Source organism: Condylostylus longicornis, unplaced genomic scaffold, assembly GCF_029603195.1.
Source record: "Condylostylus longicornis isolate FDR11 unplaced genomic scaffold, ASM2960319v2 ptg000004l, whole genome shotgun sequence".
In the NCBI taxonomy this organism is placed as follows: domain Eukaryota; kingdom Metazoa; phylum Arthropoda; class Insecta; order Diptera; family Dolichopodidae; genus Condylostylus; species Condylostylus longicornis.
Window position 1 is genome coordinate 8,960,359 of NW_026577973.1, and position 22,006 is coordinate 8,982,364.

The following is a 22,006-nucleotide window of genomic DNA, read 5'->3' on the forward strand; positions in this document are numbered from 1 at the left end:
TCATATTTCTATTTTCTGTCTATAAAATATGTATGTACAGCATTATCTAAAAAAATTATCTAATTTCAAAAATAGCATATTTTGCAAATAATATTTTCAATTTGGTAAGACTATTTGTACAAAAATGTACCTTGGTAATACCATACATTACATCTACAAGAGCTCTTTTTCTGGAATCTGCCGGTGAAGTGAAATTTGATTTTTTTTTTTTTTTTTTTTTTGTTTTCCTAGTTTTTTAACTGCACTACGAATTTGTTTTTGTATTTCAACTACAATTAAACGTCAAACAAAGTTTTTAACTGAATAGCGGCAATAATTTTTCAACAATATTTTTCGTCATTTATGGTTAAAATCTGAAATAAAATATTACTAGCAGTTTTACGTAGTGGTTTATGCTCTGAATAGCATAAACATAATAGAATCATTGGTGATTGATGAGGACTGTTATTTTTTGTATTGAATTTTGCATCGCATAAAGTGATTCATCAGTATTCAGTTTTGTCAGAAATTTATGAGTATTCTCGTCCATTCCAAAGTGTAAAAGAAATTATTTTTGTGAAGTTATTATTTAATTAGTTAAATTATGTACTTTGAATAATTAATTAATTAAAAATTCGTATTTGTTTTTATATTTTTTGTAACAAAAGAAAATCCAAACAAATTTGATATATATTAAATAGTTTACATTCATATTTACACACCTAAGTATATTAACTTTTTTATACAAAGTTGACATCATAATCATGGAAAAAAATCAAGTTGAAGTAGATAGTTTTTTAAAATTTGATAGCTTTGGTAAATAACTAGTTAATTAAAGTATTAAAATTATTTTCATATTTCCGGAATTTTTTTTAAATTAAATATGAAAAAAATTTTAAATGAGCTCAAACTAATTTTTTAGGTATCTACCTACCGACTACATACATATGTCTACATGCTTAGGTAGAGTGTGGGATAATGATGTAGCTTTTGTGGTTTTCCTTTTGCAATCATATGTACACTATTGATTTTTTTTTTAAATTTAATTTTGACAAAGCTTCCAAATACTCACTAAAAGTTCAATTTTTTTTATATGTTTAAATTTGTTGGTTAATTTAAAAAAAAATTTTTTGCTAGTTTGAATTATGCATACCTACGTTTTAATCATAAAATTCACATTTGGTACTTTTTCTAAAATTCAATGCCTACAACTATTAGGTGACTGCCTAGGTTACACAAATTTCTTAAAACTAATATTATTCAATTGCTTTAGCATGTAAGTTTACATGCATAGCTATGAATATAATTAATATGTACAATGACCATATCGTTTATAGTCATTATACACCGAGTGTTTCAATTACAATTATGTAGGTATAATAACCTACACTACATATATTCAATCATTACGAAATGTGATTTACTCTAAATCTACTACTTGCATATGATTTAGAATACTTATGAAATTATGTATTTTTTGAATTTTTTGAAATGATATTTTGCCTACTTACGTTATATACTAATATATTAAGAGCTACCGCAGCTTTATAATTAAAAACAATTAATATAATTAACCTTTGTGGATACATAAGAATTTCAACAAGTCATCTTAATAAAAAAAAATTTTTTTGAGCGGCGTAGCTTTTAGGAGCTCATATTATTCAACATGACAGATAAAATATTTTTTTATTGAAACTTTGCCAATTAAAAGTTACTGTTAACCTAATTATGGAATTTACATAAATCTATTAGTTATCCGCCTACATATTTACAAATTGTATTTCTCAATTGTAACAATGTATATTAAATTTTATTAATTTTTTTTTGTCAAGAACAAAATATCAAGTTAAATCCAACGACAGAAAATCAACTAATGGAATCCTCAGAAAGTAAGGTTGATAAAAATTTAGATGGTAAACATTTGGAACCACCACCAAACGACAAATGTGACGAGTCCGATGATGAATGGGATTACATAAATGTAAAAGAAAATGAAGGAGAAAAACAGGAAACAGAGAATTCTGAGAAGGGTATAATAAACGCATCAGTTGATAAATTATTAATCGATCAATCCTTAACAGAAAAAGATAATATCATAGACGAGAAAATAAAAGAGGTAATTACCTTTATTAGAAAACATATGGATAGGTAATAAAGATAGAAAATATATTGATTACAAAGATGCAAAAATACCATAAGAAATTTGAATAATGTGTATATTACTAGCAGTACATTTTAAATTTCACATACACAAAAAGTCATAAAGTAAACTGAGCTTTGGCAAATGACTAACATTTTTAGTCAAACTTAGTTGCAGTAATGTGCATACGCACATTATAAAACAAAAAAGAGGCAATTCAATTCTTGATTGATCTTCGACAAATCACACCTAACATATGTTCCGAGTTTCTTGTCAGCTGAATTGATAATAAAATTAACATCTATGCCAAACAAAAATTTTAAAATATCTTTTGTATAACTTTTGGTTATAATTCTTATATTTTTAAAACAATTCAACGCTGATAACACTTTAATTTGCTTCTGACATTTAAGTATAGCACTAAAATTATTTTTGACAATTTCTGTATATTTGCAATTGTATAAAATATGTATATTAAAATATAAACCTAAATCTTTTCATTTTTACTGAAATTTTAAATGAATTCTATTATTTTTTCCCATTCATAAAACTATAAAAAAAATCATCAAAAAGAAAAGAAGAAGACTAAAAATTTCTTTTTATTTTCATGTTTTAAAAATAGTTGGATATTTTGTTAAGTGTATATAAACATATTGCATAACAGATGAAAAGTGCCTTATAAACATTCAAAAATCAATTGCAAATAGTAAACATTGAAATGACTTTTATAATATACACATATTTTTGAAATAAAAATTTTAATTTAATAAATAAACTAATTTGTGTAATATTTAAAACTTTCTATTTTTTGAATAGATTTGAAACTTAACCTTGAATAAGTACATTTTTTAAAATGAAATATTTTATTTATAGAGCGACAATAAAAATCCAAGCGAAATAGTAACCCAAAGTTTTGATATTGATTTCGAAAAAATCGCTGAAACTGACGATATGAATTATCAGCTAAATCCTGATGCCAAAGAATTTATCCCAACATCACCACCAGATTTCGCTGCATTAACAAATGGTTATCCAAAATTGCAACAAAGATTTGAAGATGATGTTGTTGCGCAAAGCCCAAGAAAAGCATCTGTTAATATGGAAGATATTCAGGTACCAGAGGAATCAACATTTGATAAGGAAGCAGCACAACGTCCACATGAAGTAGCTGAAGAATTAATTATGCCTGAACAAGCACCAATTCCATGTGGAATCAAGTGCGGTGATGAAAATCGACATATATGTGAAGAATCTGAAAATGGACATAATAATGTTTTTGATGTTTGCGCTGAAAAAGAAAATAGTGTTGAAAATTCAATCGTTACAACTACAGCTAATGCTGATCCTCTTGTAGGTTTTAGTCCAGTAGCTGAATTAGATAATATTGATATGAATCGATCAATTTACATTGAAAATTCAAGTTCCAAAACAGAAAAAGATGAGTCTGATTTATTAAATAGCGTTCAAACAATTCCCGATGAAATTGAAAACGCTAACGAAGTTGCAATAGAAAAAGACAGCAAAGAATTGATTATGTCTCCGAGTGATGCATTACAATCCCCGAAAGAAATTGAGGAAGTTACTTTAAATAATGTTATCGAAGACATAAATAATTTAAATATTAACTCCGAAGACACATCTAAAAATGTTGAACAACAAATACAAGAAAATGTTGAAAAAATCGTTGAACCATTAGAAGCTGTCAAAAATGATGTTATAGAAGTATCAAACAATTCACAAGAAATTATAGATGTTGCATCAGCGGCTGTAGCAACTGCTGCAGTTGTTGCAATTAAAGCTGTTACTGAAAAATCTAAATTAGCAAAATCACCGACAACTGGAGCTACTAAAACTACTGAAGTAAAGAAAAGTTTAAGCAAGACATCAGCATCTGATCCGAAAAAACCAATATCGGCTGTTTCTCAAAAAAAAGTTTCTTCCGCAACTACAGCCAAACCCAAAACTATGACCGTGGCTGCAACGCAACCTCCCAAAACTCTAATCATTTCACCGCCAAAACGTCCTCAAACAGCACCAGTTAGATCTAATGTCCTAACAGATAAAAAATTGGGTACGAGTGCAGCAACTAAAACCACTGCCAGACCACAATCAGCTGGTTTGACAAAAAAAGTTGCTCCAACTACAACTGTTGCAAGCAATAAAACAGGCTCTGAACCAAGTACATTAAAAGGTCCCAGTACAACCAGACCAGCACCAAATAAAAATACAACCGAGATCAAGTAATATTTCATTTGTAAATTATGCAAATGGTAATATAAAATAATAATTTATTTTTATTTCAGATCTACTGTAACGAAATCTAGCCCAAGCACGTTAAAAAGTAAAACAGTTAAATCACCACTTAATGGTGTAGCTCCAACCAATGCTGCACCAAGAACTCTTCTTGTTAATAAAACAGGACCAACGACTAAAACAAGTACTTTCAAAGCAGCACCACCAAGAACCATAACATCATCAGCGCCAACAAAGACTGAAACAAATAAGGTATAATAGAAATACGTGTACATTATATTAGATATAGTTTATAACCTAGAACATTATTTTTTCTTATGTAACATAAAGAAAATTTATTGTTTTACAAAATCAATCTGAACTTTATCAATTTAATTTAATTAGCGATATAATGTTAATTGCGTTTTTATTATTTAAAGTTATATTGTACTTCTAAAATTTAATTCTTGGCATTATTATTGTATACAATGAATAATAGTGTATTATTCATTGAAATAAAGCCAGTATAGGATAGTTATGATGAAAAATTCAAAAAACTTCTATATTAAAAAATGTCTTAGTAACTAAATAATTGTAAACAATTCTATTTTAGTTCGGACAAAACATTCCTTGTCCGATTTCTAATTAATTCCTTAAACATTCACTTAGTTTTGTTGGTTTAAATTTAAATGGTAACGAGAATTTCACGGCAATCAATTTTTTTTAAATATATTATCGATTTAAAGATTTTTTTAAATTGATTAAAGATTTAAAGATTTAGTATTTAAATTGAAAAACTTAGTTCCAAAAATTTTAATCAACATAAGTATATTTAGACATTAACAATTAGTTTTATTATTAATTTTTCTGAATTTTTTTATCATAACTAAATTTTTCTGTTCTAGTGAATAGCAATGTAAGACTTTCATTCTGATAAAAATGTCACAATTCGTTATGTGCGCGGTATTCATTACTGAAACTATGATATTTTTACTATCTTTTATTTTTTCTAATATTTTTGCTATCTCGCGAACCTTATTTTAAATTTGATTGCAAAATAAATTGTAAATTATTTTTATAACAATATTTTATATCTATGTATAATTTACAGAGTCCTACAACAAAAACAGTTACTAAAATTACTTCAAGACCGATTGCTAGTGCACCAAAAACAATTGGTGTCACAAAAAGAGTTACATCATCTACAACAACAACTACTTCCAAACCATCAGAAATTAATTCGAAAAAATTAGAGTCTACAACTACTACCACAACAACAACAGTTAGAAAGACTTTAACATCATCATCGAATTCTACAAATGCTGCAGCTAAAAAATCTACAAAACCACCCTTATCATCAACAACAACAAAGAAGACAGTATCTGCTACAGCGAAATTAAGCCCTACAAAAAATCAAAATGTTGGAAAAATTTCTGAAAAAAAAGTTATTGAAAATGAAACTCAATTGATAAATAATATTGAAACAAATAATATTCCATTGGAAGTAGTAGAGAACACTCCAAATTTAAATAATGGTGATAACAATTGTGTAACAGAAATTATTAAAGAAGATATTTTAGCTTAACGTAACGAATAGAACAAAAACGAAATGAAGGATGCATGTTTTTATTTTATCAAAAATTAAAAAAAAAAAAAAAGGAGAATATTAACATCACATTCTATCCAACAGCCGACAACAAATTAAAGAACATTTTTCTGAAATAAGTAAAATTTAAAAAAACAAAAAAAAACATAAAAAAAAAATATATATAGAAATAAAACATGAAATTTAAACTACGAAAAAATAAATTAATAATAAACATAACGAGTTAATTAAAAAAAAAAAAAAAAAAAAAAACTCTCACATTATCATATTGAAACTAACATTTTTTATACGAATTTTCTAAAGATTATTGCAATTTTATGCGCATAAAAATAGTTTACAGAAAAAAGAAAAAAAAATACAAAATTAACTCTCACGAAATTTTTAATTTTCTTTTTTATTTTTTTTTTTTTTTCGTTTTAAAATTTTTAATTTAATTTTTGTTTTCATTTTAATTTTCTAATTCAAAAAAAATAGAAATAAACATATTGTAGATTTCACTGAAACAGACCGGAGAAATGTTTGCAAGCAATTAAAGTTTTTCTAAATTACATTTTAATTATAAGTATACATATATATAAATACATAAATATCTTATAATATACATACAATAATTTGTGTCAACAGCATTATTATTTTTTAATAATTTTTTTCTTTTGTTCTAATTTATTATTCAATAATATATTATGTTTTTTTAATACTATACAAAATATGTTTTGTTTTTCATCTCTTATAAATATTAGAACTTCATTTATTTAAATTTAGGATTATTTTTTTTTTTTCTGTTTTGGTCTCGACTACTTTTGACTGATTTATGTTCTTTGATTCACAAATTAGTGCTTCCTTTTTTGTTTTTTAGTTCTTTTTTTTTTTTGAGTTGTATTTGATAGTATTTTAGGTATAACATATAAAATTAAAATATTTAAAAAAAAAACAAACAAAAAAATTTATTTTTGTTAGGCTTTTTATTAATTTTTTTTTTCTTTTTTTTTTATTTTTCATTATGAACACTTAATTTCATCCCAATTATATTTTAATTAGTAATTGAGTTTAAATGATTTTCATACAATTTGATTTTGAAAATATATATATATATATATATATTTATATATTACATTATTCTTTATTATTGCAAAATTCATACAGTTAATGAAGAAATTTTTACAAAACAAGTGAAAATTTACAATTTTAAAGAATATGAAAATAGTATTCAAAAACGAAATATTTCTACGAAATATTTTACATACAATATATGTATATATGAAGTTTATTGTTGTATTTTTTTTTTTTAACATTAACTAAAAATTTTATTAATTACCAACCTTCATTGCGATATAATTTTTATCAATTATTTTTTTTTTTAAATAATTAAATAAAAAGATATAAAAAAAAAATTGGATAACAAAATTGAACAAAAAAAAAATACATATATAAAACAATTAGTAATTTAAACTAAAAAAAAAAAAAAAAAGTAAATTTAAACAGAAGCCCTCTATTAAAATGATGACTTCACATTTCTATAATAAATTTTATAGAATAGATTGTTTTTCTGAACATTTTGTTTTATGAATTTACTTCAATTCACTTTTTGAATTCCTGTAAATTATTATACAGGGAAAAAATTCTTTCTTATTTCTTTAATTATAATTTAATAATTTTTTAATCTACTATCGCCAATATCTTCGATTATATCAAAATATTTGCGAAAATTGCATTTCGAATAATGCCAAATATTTTGTTTTTTCTATTACAAAATATTTAAATAATAATTTAGTATTAAGTATTCTTTTTTTAATAATATTTGTAGACGCTTTTTTAAAGCTTGAAAATTGTGAATTTTTTAAAAATTATATATTTTTTTTTTTTATTTATTTTCTTCAATAATATTTCAATAATATTTTTTTTTTCCTTTACAACATATCAATACACAACGTATTGTATATAATACATTTTTCATATAAATTAATTATATTTAAATATTTTTCACCAATTTCTTTGAAAAAAAAAACAAATTTTCAATTTACTTTCTCTATTGAAATGAATAAAACCATTTGTTTTTTTCCCCCAAACATTTAAATAATCATTATAAAATAAATAAAATTTTTATTTTTCAATGTTTAAAATATTTACATTTTTGCATAAATTAAAAAAAAAAATTATTACATATATATATAAAAAATGCCTTGAATTTATTAAAAAAAAAAAAAATTACTTTTGTTTTGCGAAGTTAAAAGTTAAATAATAAAAAAATAATAATAATAATTGATAATAATAATAAAAAAAGAAAAAAAATAATTAAGTAAAGTTGAACGATAATTTATGATATTGCAATTTTTTTTAAATGTTTTGTGCCTCATCAAATATTTTTCAAATTGTTTTTACATTACTTTAAAAAAAAAAAAAAAAGATTTTTTTTTTTGTTTTATAAAACAAAAAGCATATTATATTAATCGCATAAACTTTAATAAAGTATACTATCTTAATGTATTATAAAAAAAAAAAAAAAAGAAAACAATTCTTATATTAATCAAACCATGATTGTCAAATTGAATTTTGGAACACCCGATCGATTTACAATTTAATAATAATGATGTGCTCATCAGCATACGTCAGAAACAAAAAAAAAATAATGGTTTAAGGGAAAAGATAAAATAAAATTTCTAATTTCAAAGATTCTCATTCAATTTTCTAAAATTCTTTCTATCTAATAAAATAATGAATAAAATAATTAAATAATTAAAATATAATTAACAAATAAATTAATAATTAAAAGGGAAAACTACTTACTTTGAAGAAAATCTAATTGTTTTTCATACAGTGGCGGGCAAAACTATTAAAACAATTTAGAAAAGTTTTGATAAAAAGCAGCTTAAAACTGTAAAAAATCGCATTTAAATAGTTTTTGCTCGGTTTTACATGTCTTTGAAATTTTAACAAAGACGAAGGTGTTTGATTTAATTGTTGTTTTATTTTGATACTAATATTTAATAACTTTTATTCTAAATAGAGATTTAATTAAAAAAAATTGTTAAAAATATCCAAAAAATATTACAATATAGGAATCGAAAAGCAGGGCTATTTTACATAAAACATTATTGCATAATTAAGAGTATTTCGAGAAACTTAAATCTTCGATAAGAAAAAAAAAATAGGATTAAACCAAATAGAAAATTTTGAGAGTCGGAAACGTTAATTTCTACATAGATTCTATATTTCTATAGTATTCTCTGATATTTGACAAGTCTGGAATCTTCAAGCAAACAGATTAGTTAAAAATGTGAATTAATGATTTCAAATAAAAAAACAATAATAGCTTGTTTTAGAGCCGGTAATTTGGATAATTGTGCTATAGGAGATAGAAATCGTATAATTTGGTCCACCGAATAGATTTTAGTCTAATGGCAAAGCTTACTTATGGCGTTAACATAAAAAAAAGCTTCAGGGGCATCAATTTTAAGAAATTATATGAAACGAATGAATTATTACAAAATTTTTTTGAATTATTTCAAAAGTTTTGCCTTGCCATTGTAAATCAACATATTAGGGATGGAATGGTGTACCAATTTGTACCAATTCTACTAATTTGAATTTTTAGATAATTGGTTCAAATATTAATAAATGTACAATGACAAATGATAAGAATGAGAAGTATAATGTTCGCTTAACTTTCAATATGATGAATTCCATTGAGGTGAGTGTTTAATTTTTTATTTGATATTATTCTGTTCTGGTATACTTTTAGGATAGACTTGATTTAAAATTTGGGGAGAACTGAAAAACAAAAACAATAAAACATTTATTTGTTTTTATAAAAAATCTTTTGATATTTTACATTTTTAAGTCTTTAGACTTGTCAGTCCTTTAGCCCATTAAATTTACCTATATATATATAATCGGAGTTTAATAAATTCTATTTCAGAATTTATAGCAATACATTTAATAAATTAATCCCTAATATGTGTATACATATGCATGTGTATATTAATAAGGTGTATATTAATAAGCAAGCATAAATGCAGTAAGTACATAAACACACATGTATAGTATTTGTAATAGACTGTAATCATAGGCTTGTTCTTATTCAATACCAAAATTTAGTGTTGTTAATTTATTGTGTTTTTTTTGTTATTCGATTTCAAAATAAACTATACAAATTTCTTTAATTGGATTGACTACTTTCAATCGTTTTTATTTTAGCTTTTTCTTTACATTTTTTCTAATCTAAGCATTCAACCGGATCCTGATAATAGTATAGTCACGGAAATTACATGTAATCTTCGATCATCTTTCAAAATCTAAGACTCCCATTTAAATTACAAAAACTGATTCAGAAATTAAACTATGTATGTATGTAAATAATTTATTCTATTTTACTAATGAGGTTGGATTGCATGTAACAGCATACAGAGATGATAAACATCCACACAAAATTTTATTTCAAATACTTTTAAAGTGAGACCTGATATAGGTCTAGCAAAATCATAATCTTTGTTTCTGACAAATTATTCATACGTGTTGTTGTGACGAAATGCTGCACTTTGCCTTATTAATTGCTAATTTTGTTATGAAATTTCTTATGAAACTGCAAGTTTTGCTAAATAAAACAATACATATATTGCTGTTTTTTTCAAATATCTTAGCTTGGATTTATGTAAATGTAAAACTAATATGTTATTAGTTCGAAATTTTAATTAAGTAAGTATATTATATTAGGCTAAAAGTAAGTATTGATATAAATATCGTCTATACGATAGTAAATCACAAATCTTAAATATTAAGAAACTAAAATGATTTTTAAAGAAAAATGTAAAATGAAATGAAGCACCAACCTTGCTATTGCATTTCAAGTAATCTAATTCTAATTCTAATTGCAACAGCGTTACCTAATATTCTAACACGCCCCAAACGAATTTTCTTAGAAAAAGATTCAATGCAACTATATAAATAGGTCCATGCATATATCATGCAATTTCCTTGATTTACTTGATTGGAAGTTTTCAGATTCTCTGCTTAATATCATCATTATTACATTAAATTAGATAATTATTTTTATAAGGTCTACTTACCTTTATATTTGTTTTAATATTAACTCTTTATAGGTTTCAATCGCAAAATATTAATTTTGCAAGAAAAACTAATTACATAAACCATTTTTGTTTTATATTAAATTTTATTTTAAATCAATTTCAACATTGGCAGCGATTTAAAATATTATAAATTTTCACATCACAATGCAAGAAAATAAAAAATATAATTCAAAATAACTTAAAAAATAATTTGAAGGATAAAGTGCTAAACAATATATTATCTTCTTTTTTTTTCAATCGATTTCGGACACTTGATGTAAAAAGTGTTTAAAAGCAGTCAAATTTATATTTAATTTTTTTCTCCACAATTATTACGTCGTGCTGAGTTTTCATTATATTTTATTCTTTCTAGAAATTAATAATTTTTTTCTAACTTTTAAAAATTAGATGCTCTTAATTCTATGCTTCTCAGTTATTTGCACTGAATATACAGAGTGTTTCACCAACAAGAGTTTTGCCGATAAAACACACTATTTCATTTACGCATAACAATAATTATGATATTGTATTACTTTTAAACTCTCTTAAATCTTATTAAATTTTAATTTTAATTCTAAATATCACAAAAAAAAAAAAAAAACAATTGGATACATAAAACTAAAGTTATGCTTTAAACTATAATTTTAATATAACAAAACAAAATAAAAAAAAAAATATTTGAATACTTAAAATTTTATGAATCCTTTATTTTCAATTAATTATCGTTTCTATGACGTCTATTGATCTGTAAGTGAAAAATAAGTAAAAAATAAATTACTAAAAATATTCATTAAAATTGGAAACAAAAAAAAAATACACAACACATACATGTAAACCAAATAACACAAAAATTTTCCACTGTCCTTACACCTTAAAGAAAAATTTGCGTTTCTCTATCATAAATATGTAAATTAAATTCATTACCTTAAATAACAATTTTTTTATTATTTGCCTAAAATTTCACTAGAAATCTCATTTAAATAATGTATTTTTCTCAATGTTGCTCAAACAATCGATTAAAATTATATGAAACTCTAAATCTAAATCTTCTAGTCTAGAACAATTCGGTGTATTCACTTTTAAAATATAACATATACAATGCAAAATAAAATCGAAATAGTTTTTGAATAAAAACCCTGCCATTTTATAAAATTCAGAAGCTTAGTAATAGCGTGTGATAATAAAACATAATGATAATATCGATACATTTATATCTAAAAAAATTTTTTCTTGGATTAAATCTGAATTCTCGTTTATATTAATTGGACCTATGAATTTTGTATTAAGATTACGTGTACATTTTTTCTAATAACAAACTAATCATGTACATCGCTTTTTTATCTTAATTTTTATTTACTTTCAAGTCAGAATATTTCTCTTTTCGAATAGATATTTTATTCTTCCAATAAGATCACTCAGTTTTTTAATTGGTTTTTGTCATTTTTCCAAAAATTATCGACTGAACCCCTTAAAAGACAAAATAAATTTAGAATATTTAGATATAAAATTTTAAAAAAAAAACGAGATACCCAATACGGAAAAATTTTTCTTACTCTAAAATTGCATTCTGATATTCATTCACCTTCTTCACACTTGGCGATTAAAATAGCGAAATACACGATCACATCCTAAAAGTGTTCATTCTATTTTTGCTCTAGACAATCTAGACCATTGTAAGATGTAGATACTATTAATATTTACAAAACAGACCGATTATATGAAATTTTCATGTTTATGTTGAAACAAAACGTAGGGGTGAAACTCAAATTATAATTAAAAATCTAGTTATTAATTGAGCTAAATGTTATTTTTATCTTTCAGAAAAGAAAATTAATTACATTAATGCGATAAATTTCCGTTAAGTAAAGGGCTTTACAAGCTGTCCTGATATAAGAACACTATTTGTCAATAGATTTGAGACACAGACACTCGGGTTTTTCATCAAATATCACCACTCAACGAACTCAAAATAAATTTTAAATAATTATAACAAATTTCCGCTTAGTTATTATTAATGTATTCAAGAAGATTTACAAGTTTCTTAGAATAATATTGTTTAACGTTAGTAATTTCTTAAATTTTAAATAAAAATTTTGTTTGTTTTTTTTATTTTTAACAAATTATATTTATAGTTTTTTTCATATTTAACAATGTTAAATTTTACACATTTAACTATAACTTTTTTTTTTAACTTTTAATTTATAATTTTCCTTTTAGAGAACAACATATTCGTATAACCATATATTTTTTAAATTTAATTGGCGATCCATGTTGATTTATTTTGGAAATATATTTGATGAAATTAAGCTATTTTCTAAAATATTGTATTCATCATTTCTTTGAAATTTTCTTCTTATTTGGAAGCTTTGTATAATTTCTATTCCTCTAAAGTTTTAAAAGTTGCCATTTACTTAATTAAAGGATATTATAAATTTAATTATTTAATAAATGAAATAATGATTTTATATACAAATAATACCTATAATTAACAGTGGGCATAATATATTAATTGTAAGGGAAAGGGAAATAAAATATTATAATAAATAGAATTTTACTAGTTTCTGTTTAAAATACAATGGGGCCATAATGGTATTTACAAATATAACATGATGCAAATAAAATTTAATTTTGTTTTTTACTTTCAAAAAGCATTTTGTAACTTCAAATATGTAAATTTGTAAAAAAAAATTCAATAAAATTTAATAAAATTGAATTTTTATTAAAATCTTTGATGCATTAAAATGACATTTGATTCATAAATGACAAATGAAAATGTTTTGGAACACGTAAAAAAGCATAAATTAAAAAATATGTAGACTTTCTCATGAACTCATACAATAAAATGTATCACAAGAAGCTTAAAGAAGAACAAAGCTTAACATTTAAAGGTTGAATTAGGAGAATCAATATCGGGAAATTTAAATTCCGTTCGTAACGTAAACTATCTTTTGAATTTGTGACATTTACTCCATTTCTGTATTACATAATATTGAAATATTCTTATTTTTCAGATCTATTTTCTATAATTTTAAACAATTTTGTTGAAACGAAAACATGAAAAGAACAAAAAACTTTCGTCATTAAAAATTTTTTAAACCCGAGCATCAAACTAGCGAATATGCAACAAGTCCATCTGTTTTTATCTCCCCATTCGGGCAGCTCGTTAAGAATATAGAGGATTATTAAAACGATCATTTTTTCTGCTTGCTCTAATTGAGAAAATTACTAAAGAATTAAAAGAGAAAATTTTTCCTCATCTGATATATTAGAAAATAATTTTTAAGAAGGCACTCATCGGCAGAAATAACATTAGCAAAAGTTTTCACTTTCTGAAAATCAAAAATTTGCTACTTACGATCAAATTAAAAATTAATTTAATCGTAATTAAAGTATACAATTCAATTTTGCTTTTTCATTTAAGGCGTAATATTAAATTACAAATAAACTGAAGTTCAAATTATCTATTTTCGTGTTCATCATCTCAGACTCGTACTGAATTATAGTCTCAAACTTGCACTATAATTAATAATCTTTTCTTTTTCGCTCTTGGTGAAAATCTTAAATTTCACTACTCTATTTAGTTACACAGAGAAAAGAGAAAATTGTAAATTTTGATAAAATTTGATTAATAGAGTCGAGGAGTTGCTTGTTATTTCCATTTAAAATTTTTTTTGCAATTTTAATATTATGAACACTTTGCAACTTATAGTTGTCATCTATACACTAAAAGAGTACAGAGTTGATTGAAATTATGAATTTTTTTTTCATTTAAATCTTATTTTTTACTCTAATTCTACTAATATTCAATAATTTTCAATAAAAATCAAATTTTTCAGGGAACATTGTAATAAGTCATTCATAAGTCAGAAGAAATGAAATAAACAAAATACAAAATATTTATTTTTTGATTGGTTGTTTGAGGCAAAACAAAATTAAACAATAACAAATTGTAAAAATTTTTGAATGATGCTGTGTATCTATGTACTAAACCGTCATTACTTGAAAAAATTGCAATGTTTTTAAAGGCTAACATTCAAAAAGTCAATAAAATATGAATATTGCTTTTAAATATACTATGTATTCCAAAAAAATCAACTTTATAAAAGCTTCGTAACAAACAATTAATTATACATGCCTTTTTAAATTAATTATTGGTAAAGCTGAACATCTGAGCATAATTTAAAAATTTTCATTTTGATGAAATTCATTATCAACTGAAGTTGTATCATCACACAAATCATTACCCTCATCATTGTTAATATTTTCAGTCATTTGATTAATTGATGAAGACTAATTGTCAGTTAAAATAAAATATTTTATATAGCGAATTTAAAAAAAAAACATATAAGAAAAATATTTCAATTATTTCTCACTTCTATAATTCAAAAATGCACAACTATTTTATAATGAGTTTATGAGATTATTTGTGCATATATGAGGACACGAATGAATGAAGGTGCTAACAAGAATTTTTTTGAAAATTTTAACTCAGTTTAAGAAATTTCGATGATTCAATTTAAATTTTGAATTTCAAATTATTTATTAAAGTTTAGAAAAGTTAATTAAATTTTAATATTATTATTCAAGATTATTACAATCGCTCATAAAGAATACCATACCAATTAAGACAATAAAGATATATGTAATTCTAATAAAAGAAGTTGCTGGTATTACTTTACTAGACGTTACACACTTCTTGTAAATACAAAATATGACTGATCATGACTTGCAAAGTAGATGATATTGCAACTTGCTTTTAAGTGAATATTTCATAAAGTAAAATCATAATTTTTCCGAATCTCCGTATTTTTTTAATACACATTTTCTTTATTTCATACTATTATATATTCCGATTTTTTTATATATTCTAAAATCAAGAAAACCTACTTTGATTCCAAAAAGACACTTCATTTGTGCTCATTTTTTCAATTGTACATAGAGTTTGTAAAAAATGCTGTAGTCAATTTTAGCCTTTACAGGACATATGCCATTATTTTATCCTAAATAATCCTATTTATTTTGAGATAACACAGTAAAATATCAATACTTAAATATTATCAAAAGATATTCAAATTGTTAATGTTGCTAATTATCCAGAACGAAAGAGTTCAAAAACCTTGTAAGAAGAAACTAAAAATTAAATATTAGTGTAGCCAATATGTTAGCAATTATTGAACTTTTTTTTTACCTTTCAAACTTTCTTTTTTTAGAAACTATAATTGCAAAGTTTTTTCGCAATAAAAATTTATAATTTCTAAAAATAAGATTTATGGCAATTTATTGGTTCTTTATATATTTATGTACATAATTGGTCTAAGATAAAATACTTCCAAAACCATTTAAAAGCTTAAATACTTATCTTCAAAGTGAGAGTTATATTTTATGTACCATCGTATTTATTTGGTTAAATACCAAAAATATAAAAAAATAATAAAAATAAAAAAATGAAGTAAATTGATTTTATTAACTGAATAACTTTTTGTAACTTGAGAGATTAATTGTTTGGTACTTTTGAATAAAAGCTTTTATCGAAATAACCATTAAAAATTAAATGCAAAAGTAAAAAAATTGCAACCTTAAAGAGCGCAAAAATATAAGTTTGACCTTTAAAAAAGCTTATTCTAAATAATCGAATTCATATTTTTGGTCGCCTAATGAATGATAATTGAGGATCTTTTAAGATTTAAAATTTGAATTCACTAATAATTCATTGTAGCAAACTAAACAAATGATGTGTAATTTTTATTTCGTAAATGGGTAAGAAAATATTTTTAAGTGATATTTACCTGCGAATCAGTTTTATGTTTTGGCGAACTACTTGCTGAACCGGATTCCGTATTAGAATTATGCCCTTCAATTTTTTTTCTGGGTCTCAAACCTAAAAATTTTAAAAACATAATATCATTTACAATATAATACATATATTACAATTTAATCATACCTTCGGTAGTTCTAAATAACATTAAACTATCATTTGAAGAATCTTCATCATCTAAATCATACAAAAAACTTAACTTAGGTGGTTCTATTAAAGTTTCTAATACACCTCCCGTATAAGAATTTTTTCTGTCTCTACTTGTAGCTGTTATATGAAAGAATTTAGGTTAAAAAATTTAAAGATTTAAAATTTTTATTTTTTCTTACATGATTCTGCATTTTGGCACCCATCGTTTTCGTCACTGTTAGATAATACTTTTGTATCATTTTTCATAAACTCCTTGTTATTATGATGATTACTTCCAGAATTTGGACTATCAAACAACGTTAGAAGGACGACATCATCGTCAGTTATTCGTCGTTTTGTGAAATCACGACTCTTTGTTTGATAGTAATTGTTAATAAATGCATCAATTGAATTTGGATTATACGCAGTTGAAGCACTACTCGTTGGATTGCTGGCATTTAATAGTGATTCTCTTTTTGATATCGATTTCAGTGGAATATCTTGAGTCATAGAGAACTCAGCATATTCTGCGTCATTTTCCCTTGCTAAAAATGTATTTTGTAGCTCATCACACAAAGAAGCTGTATCTTCAAATGCACTTGACGTGCTGAGAAATAAATCTTCCAGTTCAGTCAAATTATCTTTGTTAGTTTTTTTTAGCTCCGAAGCCAATGCAGTTGTAATTTGTTCTTGTTCTTGAATGCTACTTTCGAACTCATCAGCACTATGCAAATTCGGCGATGAAAATGATATGGCTAACTGTTTTGTTTTATCTGTAGCTAAAAATAACATTTATTAGAAATTACTTGTTCGTTTAAAACTTTAATTTTCATATAATTTCATTATTAATTGCATAAATAATTTTAAAAAGCACTTTTTTTAATTTATGTAAACCTTTAGATTTTTTTAATTTATTTAAACTAAATTTATTATTAAAATAAGTGTTATTATTGAAAATGCAATAGAAAAAAGTTAACTGATATTTTGATTAAATAAAAGTAAAAATTTTCTATACTTCTGGACAAATAAATCTTACAGTCGAGTGTTGGCAGAGCATTAGCACCTTGTTTGGTAGTAGTGAGATCAGGACTTTGACTTTTAGTTGGGACATTTAATGATTGTAGAATTCCTTTAAATGTCGCATCAACTATTGAATTTGAATAACAAATTATTTGAATTTTCGATTTAAATAAAACAAAAAGTCTTACGGTTTTTAAACATATGAACACTGTTAGCCGCTTTCTTAATTGTATTGTTTTCTGAACCTCCGGATGAATTTTGATCAATTTTCGAAGTGTCTTTACTTTTCTGTGACTGACTGTCTTGAGTGTTGTCTACAGGGGAAGGTGATATATTACTTCTATTTAAACTTAAATCACCCTCAGAGCTCTTTTTGACAGCTTTCTTGTTAGATTTTGATGAACTGGAAGATGTTGAGCGATCGCTGTTTGTACCAGATGCAGTTGCTGACAAATCACCATCATTTTTATTTGGTTTAACATCTTCAACTGTCTTCGCAGTTGCGTTTTCAACAAGAAAACTAGATTTATCCTTCAGAAACTTAACTTCCTTTTCCAATTCCTTTTGTTTAAGTAATAATTGCCCAATATACCACTGTTGGTCGTGACATTTTTGATAATAGGTTGATTGCCGAACTTGGAATTTTAATTCTAGTGTATCTTTCAACAAGTTTAAATAACCTTCAGAGGCTAGTAAGTCCAGCCGGAAAAATCTGTTATAGCCCCAACATTCCCCGACAGAAAAATCAGAAACAAATTCGCGCTGTATTATTTTATTTGAACTCTGGTGAATCATTTGTACACGGTATTCATATTTGCTCGCTTCAGGGAGCCCCACTGTTAATTCTAAAAATACTGATAAGTATTCGTTCCGAACAGGTCCATTACCATTTGGATAAACTTTTAGCCTCCATTGCAATCCATTACAATCTAATGGTTCTGAGTACACTGGCTGACCTCTTAATTGCAACTGACTAAAACGCTTCATCAGAAAAGTTCCAGTATCATAAGGTGGCACTATTTCACTTACAAAATTTGGTGGAATTGGGGCAGTGATATAGCTTGTCATTGGTTTTATACGAACTTGCAAAATCATTTTAAGAAGCTCAGGAGATTTCATTATAAGTTGCGATTTAGAACAAGTAGTGAGCTGTTGTTCAATTTCTTGCAATAAATGCTCCAGTTGCTCAGTCTCCTGGGTTAAAGAATTCTTCTGACGCATCAAGGCAACCAATTTAATCCTCAAGGAAGCGTCAAGTCGACCAATCATCAATTCAACAGCATTTCGGATCTCCCGTACTTTTTCATCTTTTGCGTCACGTACGGTTTCGACATTTTGTTCAACATCTTGTACTAAACTAATCAACTCAACTAAACGGCTTTTCAATTGCGAAACTTCTTCTTTTACCTGCGCTATATGCGTTTCGTAGACTAAATCTAAAAAAAAATTTTTATTTAATCAAAAGGGGGGTCACAATTTCAATTAGAATTTTATTTAATAAACAAAACATAAAATTTTCTTTTTTCTTTAAATTATTTTTCCTTTGTTAGTAAAGCTCTTAAAACATCACTATCGATTTTTCAAATCCGTTTTTGTAAACAATTTTATATTTAACAATATTTAACATTTCACTTACCTAATTGTTTAAAAATATGACCAGAATGTGTTCCACCCCATAATGCACACTGATGACAAATACAACACTTGCAAGTCCAGCAATAAACGCTTAACTTTTCCTGATGCGAAGGGCACTGATCCTGTTCTTTATTTTTAAATAAACCATTTGCGCGAATATTAGTACATATTTGCTGAAGGTTTTCAACTTGCACGGCAACATCCTCCAACCAACGGCAATTAACCAACTCGCTGACATGCAGTGAGGCTCTGCAATGTGGACATTGACGTCTTTGCTCAGTTAACCATCGCGAAATACATACGTAACAGCAGAGTTTAGAGCAATGAGGACATAAATGAGCGTCCTGGAGTTTCTCCATACAAATGAAACAACGGAAGACATCATTCAATGACTAAAAAGAAACTTTCTTAATATTTCATATCTAATTGATTTTCAATATTCAATTTTCAATTATATAATGTACATTCTTAATTTTATAATTTTGTTACTATAATTTTCCATTTTATTTAATAGCAAAATACTTATGTATGTATGCAAATACATCGTACATACTATTCTTAATATTCCTTATTGAAAATTTGTTGACTAAAAAATGCTGTGCAGGAGCCTACTACTTATTACTTACCTCTGGTACAATTTCAGTGTTGCTTGGATTATGGGATATGGATGTACAATTTTTACTTAATCGTTTAGCCATTGCAAATAATTTTTATGATTTATAAAATTTACTGAAAAATGTCTACTTCATTTCCGATTACAAATTGACAAATAATACTTGTACACCTAATGTAGGTATGTAGATAAAATTCGTTCTTTCAATTTAAGTTATCAATACTTATTGTATTTATTAATTAATACGGTTTGCTTAACTCAACATTGAGTAAAATCATAATTTGCTTCTTACATTTCACAGATAATTCACCAATTTAAAAAAGGCTAATATTTCCAAAATTTTTATACCGTTTAATAATCGAAGTTTTTTTTACAGTAAATTTGGGAATTCTCGTTTCAAGCTTTATGTAGATATAATTAATTGACTTTTAAATGACGTTACAAGGAGTAACCAGATGGTTTAATGAGGTTGCCAAAAAGATCAATTTCTTGACTTTTGACAAATAAGTTTAATCGCTTTAGCGTGAAACGATCAAATTATAATTTAAAAAAAAGAGTTAAATAATTTAATGAAATTACATATTTATTATTTTAAAATACTATAATTTCAATCAACACTTATTGAATTGCAGTTAACACTTATTGAATTGCAGTTATTATATATTGAATTGCAGTAATGCAGAACATAAACTAGTAGTAGAATTGACATTTTAAAAAAACCTCCGCAATATGTCGAATTTAGTTTAATTTTTAAAAAAAGAAAAAGTTATACTAAAAAAAGGAGATTGTCAATTTCATAAAAACCAAATTAGCTCATAGCAAATCCGAAAAACCAGTGATTCTTCAAATTTAATTTATATTTTGTTACCTCACCTACAGTAGCCATTTGTCGTCATTATTGTCACAATTATATTTGAAAGCTACAAATATGTATTATAAAAAATATCAGCCGCGAGCGTGCAGTAATGCAAACGTTTTTTTGCAACTTCCAAATAATGTATGCAATCAATTGTAACTGTGTTAATTGACAACTTTAGTAGTATGATTAACATAGCTAGTGAATATTATTGATCTAAATCAGGGATGCTTCGAATGTTATTTGCACGATTTTACTTACATTTCAAACTCTCAGCTAACCAAGATCTAAACCAAAAACTTTATATTTTGATGAAACTTTCAAAATCAAAAAGTTCTCAAAGAAAAAGTAACCAATTTTAAATGTTTCTTTCTGTTTTTGACAAAGCACGATATAGATACATATGTACATGTATGTATTAATTCAGTTCAATAAGCGAAAAACTATGAATGGGAAATTCTTTATTCAAGTTGAAAACAGAACATGGACGATTTCCCGTGGCAAAATTTCAGAATTCATGTAGAATACACATATTTAACTGGGACTGTCCACAATCAAGCGGTAAAATAGGACGAATTCCTACTTTACCGCAGGCGGTTTTTTGACATTATTTGTTTCCATTTATTTGTGACGACGGCATTATGCTCCGGTCGCCCAAATTCGGCAGTTACTAAAGAAAACATCAAAAAAATCCATAAAATCGTCTTATTCGACTGCAAATTGAAATTGAAGGAGATTGCCGAGGCCGTAAAGATATCAGAAAACAGTGTGTTTACTATATTACACGAACATTTGGATATGAGAAAGCTTTGTTCGAAATGGGTGTCGCGTTTGCTAACAACGGACCAAAAACAACAACGAATTGATGATTCTGAGGCGTGTCTCGCCCTATTTTACCGTGATAAAAAGAATTTTTTG

At 25.2% G+C, this 22,006-nt stretch overlaps 2 protein-coding genes across 8 annotated transcripts in view; one reads left to right on the plus strand and one right to left on the minus strand.

Annotated features, from left to right (window-relative positions):
• The window catches only part of LOC129612636 (putative uncharacterized protein DDB_G0282133), an 89,187-nt gene extending 83,085 nt beyond the window's left edge, over positions 1-6,102 (plus strand). For both annotated transcript variants that reach the window (XM_055526343.1, XM_055526351.1), the window contains 4 exons: positions 1,812-2,095; positions 2,993-4,359; positions 4,423-4,624; positions 5,463-6,102. In XM_055526343.1, the coding sequence (XP_055382318.1) occupies positions 1,812-2,095; positions 2,993-4,359; positions 4,423-4,624; positions 5,463-5,936 (2,327 nt within the window). In that variant the 3' untranslated portion in view covers positions 5,937-6,102. The remainder of the gene's footprint in view (positions 1-1,811; positions 2,096-2,992; positions 4,360-4,422; positions 4,625-5,462) is intronic.
• Positions 6,103-11,323: 5,221 nt separating this feature from the next.
• Positions 11,324-20,650, minus strand: LOC129613026 (E3 ubiquitin-protein ligase TRIM37-like). Of its 6 annotated transcripts, none has more exons than XM_055526926.1 (9): positions 20,246-20,650; positions 19,621-20,011; positions 18,173-19,420; positions 18,001-18,111; positions 17,165-17,737; positions 16,962-17,102; positions 16,807-16,898; positions 15,156-15,310; positions 13,174-13,430 (listed from the first exon to the last, which is right to left on the minus strand). In XM_055526926.1, the coding sequence occupies exons 1-8, from the start codon at positions 20,315-20,317 to the stop codon at positions 15,200-15,202; spliced, it is 2,739 nt and encodes a 912-aa protein (XP_055382901.1). In that variant the 5' UTR covers positions 20,318-20,650; the 3' UTR covers positions 13,174-13,430; positions 15,156-15,199. The 6 variants fall into 6 exon arrangements, with proteins under 6 accessions (XP_055382918.1, XP_055382901.1, XP_055382893.1 ...); XM_055526918.1 differs by having other exon boundaries at positions 13,176-13,405; positions 17,165-17,743; XM_055526909.1 differs by having other exon boundaries at positions 13,176-13,430; positions 17,165-17,743.
• Between the last annotated feature and the right edge of the window lie 1,356 nt (positions 20,651-22,006).

Bases quoted from the DNA above. Each gene is read 5' to 3' on its own strand.
- LOC129613026 (XM_055526918.1), bottom strand. From the start codon at position 20,317: ATGGCTAAACGATTAAGTAAAAATTGTACATCCATATCCCATAATCCA. The intron at 17,103-17,164 runs GTAAGAAAAAAT...TTCATATAACAG, and splicing joins GTGCCAAAATGCAGAATCAT to CTACAAGTAGAGACAGAAAA. The intron at 15,311-16,806 runs GTAAATATCACT...ACTGACAATTAG, and splicing joins AACATAAAACTGATTCGCAG to TCTTCATCAATTAATCAAAT.